The following is a 5,448-nucleotide window of genomic DNA, read 5'->3' on the forward strand; positions in this document are numbered from 1 at the left end:
CTGTTGATAAAGTCTTAGTATTAAATGAACCATCTTTAAATGTTTATTTTCACTGATGCATTGTGACAAATGGTTTTAAATGTTGCAGGTCTGGTGTATATGGTCAGTGGCATGTCATATATAATATAATATACTGTGAAAAAAAGACATATTTATGAATACGCAAAGTGGGTTTTCTATCAAACAACAAAAACAATTGCACAGGAGAAATAAAGTGTTTCAAGTTGAAACTTCAACATCCCCTACCTTTAATATGTTATGGTTTCATTTATTCAGGAAATGTACTTTGATCTCCTGATATGTTTCGTCTGTCAACTGCCAGTCTTCTTCAGAGGCATCTGTTGATCGCTTTGATGTGAAAAATAGTAGCCTTAAATAAATAAACTTTAACATATTATTAAAAAAGAAAACAAGAGGAACTTGCTGGAATTATGTTCCACCTGCTGTTACGGTTAATGCTAGCCTTTATTATTATTATCTTAACCTCTAATTATAGTGAAACCGTGAAAATGTAGCATTTAAGAAGTTCTTTTCTAACTAGCAGCCCTTCCGACGACAGGACCTGTGAAGTATAGCTCACAGTGTCAGAAATGTTGGCGACCCCTGGTTTAGTGCATCAGTTCAATAAAACTTTAGCCTGAATATTGACAGATAATATTGCCCATCACTAATCAAAACCCAAAATAAATACTTCTAATAATTTCATTTTATCTGTACAGAATGCAGAAGTATGTTACACTCACACAAAAGCTCATTCAAACCTATAAACAAGACGTGATGGACGCTCGTTTAACCAATTCAAGGAAGTAAAACTCACAGAATTGAATGAAAATATACAACAGATATATTTGATAATATGATAATGTGCAAATAAAAAACAAAACAAAAAACTGTATAGTTTGTAGAAACAATTCAAGAGTTTTATACATATCAACGCAATTGTGGACCTTACATTAACAGTTTACATAAACATAACAACCCTGGATCAATCTGACACTGAGAATGTTCATGTACATACCTTTAATTTAAATGTTCTCCTGCACTACTTATCAATGCTCTACTGCACTATTTTCCTTTTATTAATATTATATTTTATTATTACCTTTCTTTTCTATTATTTTTTTTTTCCTTCTTTTTATCTTATTTTTTTTAATTTTTATTTTGTATTTATTTTTTTTTTTTATACTATTATTATTATTATTATTATTATTATTATTATTATCATCTTGTTATTTGCACATTCTAGTCTAACTACTGTTTATATTTATACTTATGTTTATACTTATTATCATCTCTTCTAGTTGATTGTTTATTATTGAATGTTTTCACTATTGGAGAGAGCACAGTTGACCGAGTCAAATTCCTCGTGTGTACAACATACACTTGGCCAATAAAGATGATTCTGATTCTGATTCTGATTAACATTTACACTACATTCACATTTGAACAGTTTATCAAAAACATTTACAGCTAAAGTACATTTAGAAACTAGAGTTAATTCACCATGTTTTGGGGCTAACAAACCTGTGTTCGTGTTGAATTAACAAAACCACCAGTAGCCCATATCCATTCTCTGTATTGGTCCAGTGTTAGTGCATGGAAGCCTTAGCCCATCCATCCATTCACGGAAAAAGTTAAATTACAACCTGAATGCACACGACGAGCCCAAATCTTGTAAACAGAGTGGTTTTTATTCAAAAAGTGACAACATGTTAACAAAGGGAATGTATTTCTACTTTTAAAAGGTTCTCTTCAGTTTACACTTGCTCTTTCATTAATTAATGCAACAAAACATATTAAATACAAGTGTTTCTGCTGAGTCTCCCTGAAACCTTCTTAAAGATCTTGCAGGCTTCCCTGGACCTACTTAAGCAACTACAAAATGTTCAGATTTGGCATTTTGTTGACTCAAAGTGGGTAATTTCATCTTAAAATGTGGCAGATATGAGGGTAAGAAAAATCCCTGGAGGACGTGTAATACACATGGCTATAGGAAAGTTATGAAATGGTGGTGACTCTTTTTCTTCTTTTAAATTAATTTCTGAGAAATCACCAAAAAAATGTGTTGAAGGGCAGGTGGATTCTAGTTAGGATTAGATTTATTTTTACATCTTTGATGCTTATTGGTATGAAGGCACACAAAGACAAGATCGAAAAAACACTGCCTTACGATAATCGTGTAACTCGGAGAATTACCAAATGTGTCGCCAGGGGCTCTGGAAAGCCGTGTGTGGGGAGAAGCAAAACATATTACCCTAATAGACTAATATGCAAACTACTGGCTGCCCAATTACAGGACTTAATAACGCATAAACGATGCGAGTCCTGTTCTTACGAGACGAAGAGGTCGCTGTTAATTCAGTCAAAGGGTTGGCTATGCTGTCAAACACAGGCAGCGCTTTCACACACACACACACACACACACTTACACACTCTCCGACTTCCCTGTTTGTATTCAACAGTGGGAGTTAATGACGAAGATTCTGGGTGTTAAATTAACAGCAATTATATGGGCCCCAGTGCTGTAAAGATTCAATTTCTTTGCATGTCTAATGTGCCTAAGTGTCCCTGGGCGCAGAGAGAACTCTGTGTGAGATATTATGATTGTGACTCACACCGATAGAGGGAAAAAAACAAACACGCAAATATGGAAAAGAACACCTGTTGCTTTTTAAGGTGTAAAATTATGGAAATATTTAAGCCAGATGTAAAAAAAAAAAAAAAAAAAAAATGTTTTTGTAATAAAAACTCACAGTTTGTTGAAACTTTGAAATATAAGAACTGTTAAAGTGCGAGGTGAAGCTTTTTTTTCCTAAGCTAACACTTTCTATGCTCTCACTTTGTCCACAGCAGTATGTGAGCGGCTCGTGTCCCTCCCCCTGTGGGAACCCTAACACTGGGGTAACTGGGGCAGGGGGGCTTCTTTATGCTGCCGGACACAGGGAGATAATGGCCATTCCTCCACAGCTGGCCTACACAATCAAAGGAAGAGGGAGCTCAGAGGATTCCAGCTTTAACCAGGCCATTGTCTGGGCTAATTACATCTGAATGCTAGACCCCGACAACCCCACCCACCCCCCCACGAACAGAACCTGCATAGAATACCCCAAACAACCCTTCAGAGATGAGGGAAAGTGCACCGACACAGGGCACGCACACCGCAAACTATAAAACCTGGTCTAATTCATTACCCCTAAAAGTAGACACACACACACACACACACACTTACAATCTGGTCTCTTTCATTACCCCATACACATTCCCATCCCCAGCAGGCTCTCATCAAAGTGTTGTGCGAGTCTTTCTCACTTGCACACACCCTCACATGTGGCACTCTGCATTAGATCAGATCTCAGCTTGCTGCTCTCAGAAGAGATGAGGAGGTCTTAGAGGACTTAGGTTGAATAAAAACCACAGTGAAGAGCCTTTCTCCTGCTCACCCCCTTAATCCCAATCCATACACTCTATTCGAACCCCCAACCGTCGACGATCTACTCATCTGTACCCTTGACTATGCAGTTTAAGCTCTATACTGCGTCGTTTGTTTCTGTAAAAAAGTCTTTTGTTTTTGCACAGTACTATAGCCGTTAGCTGTCTGACATTCATGGATGCACTGATTTCCTTAAATGTAAAGCTGAGAGTTGTTTGCTTTACTGTGCAAACATGTGAGATGATCCTGAAGACACTGTGGAAGAGCTTGAAAATAATGCTGACACTAAACACTTAAAGAGAAACTCAACCCTGAGGTTTTGGCTGACAGGCGTCTGGGCTGCAAATTCAAAAAATTGCTTTGATTATGGGCGGGGCTTTTGGAACACCAAAGACACGCACATTCTTCACTATAAATCTTCCAAAGAACAATCTATGCTATGCAAACTACTCAATACTTACTGTATCTCTCTATTCACAATTATCTCAGTACAACCTACTTGCCACATATTGCAAGGTCGACAGGTGCTAGTTTTTTTATAGGAGGTGGTGTGGCCAACAGCCGTGGTTCGTGATGTAAGAAGCCACCAAAACATCACAAACTACCATTTTCAGCCAATAGCAAAATGTGATTTTAAGAGCCTGGTTTCAACCCATAGAGGGCAGTCACTCCTACATTTATACAACAGAATATGCCAAATTGAAATATTGTACTTTGACTAAAATGCTGAGACAGCAGCTACAGGTATACCGATAGATGGTCGTCGGCCGGGTGGGGGGAAGTCGTCCTCTTCCACCGATCGCAGAGCGTCGGGAGGGACACACATGGAGCTGTGAGGAAGGAAGGGGACACCTGCCTATCCAGCCAGATCAGCCGAATCAACCCTAACGATCAATGGGATGACAGATGTCTCAACCAAAATGATAAAGACAGGTCAACCTAAATACTATTATAACCTTTACTAGTAGGAAATAGAGGCAATTTAGAAGTTGCACATACAATAAAAAGCACTTAAAACTCATGCTTCTGGAGGTCAGATTGAAATGCTATTTCAAGGAAAGTTATATGATTTTTGAGGTGATACAAATGACCCTAAATACTTTTCTGACAAGAATTATTCAGCTTTAGCCTGATAATCTAAAGTCATTCATGGGATGAATTGGTGTCTCTTTAATGTCTTTATATGAGGGGCCGTTAGGGACATTGTTCAGAAAAAACTCTCACCCACACATATGAAATTGCTCTCACGCACATGAAATATATTCCCTCGCGCACGCATAAGAAAGTGCTTATCCAAATATGTAGAATCCTGCTCGCATATATGTAGAATCCCGCTCACATATATGTAAAATCCAGCAAGCATGCATGTTGAATTCCGCATGTATATATGTAGAATTCCGCACGCATATATGTAGAATTCTGCACGCATGCATGTTGAATCCCGCACGCATATCGGTTGAATGCAAGATAGATAACTTGCCATGCTACATATTATTAGGTTTGTATTTTCTATTTAGATATTTATGGGAATGTAAAATCCGTGCAATACTTACTGTACTTAAGTAGTAGAACATTTAAATCGAATAATGCAATTGAGATTTCCTTAACTCAGCTCAACTCTAACTTTAACTCAAATAAATCAAACAGCAGCAGTGGGTATAAAACAAATGTGGGAGTCATATTATTCAAGGGGTTAAATAGATCAAGATGAAATGACACGAGTTTGATGGAGTTCAGAAAGTTTAACCTTAAATCGGTAAATGAAACATGGTGTTTATTTCACACTTTGTACAGCCAATCAGAGGTCAGAGACTTTTCACGTCACATGTGAGTTAAAAGCTCTGAAAATAGCAAAAAGGAAAGTTTAAACTGTTGAATATTTCCTCAAAGTCTCTTTAAATGCTACTTTTTACTTTATATAACTATCTATGTGGCACTATATATCCAAAGAGGTTTATGGTCTAAGATTGAAAAAGAATGATGTATTATGATATACAGTAGAAGCTCACTGCAGAGAT

At 37.3% G+C, this 5,448-nt stretch overlaps 1 protein-coding gene across 1 annotated transcript in view; it reads left to right on the forward strand.

Annotated features, from left to right (window-relative positions):
- The window catches only part of faxca (failed axon connections homolog, metaxin like GST domain containing a), a 9,619-nt gene extending 6,571 nt beyond the window's left edge, over positions 1-3,048 (forward strand). The window contains exon 3 of the mRNA XM_028440333.1: positions 2,851-3,048. Within this exon, the coding sequence (XP_028296134.1) occupies positions 2,851-3,048 (198 nt within the window). The remainder of the gene's footprint in view (positions 1-2,850) is intronic.
- The last annotated feature ends 2,400 nt before the right edge of the window (positions 3,049-5,448 follow it).

This window comes from Gouania willdenowi, chromosome 24, assembly GCF_900634775.1.
Source record: "Gouania willdenowi chromosome 24, fGouWil2.1, whole genome shotgun sequence".
Classification (NCBI taxonomy): domain Eukaryota; kingdom Metazoa; phylum Chordata; class Actinopteri; order Blenniiformes; family Gobiesocidae; genus Gouania; species Gouania willdenowi.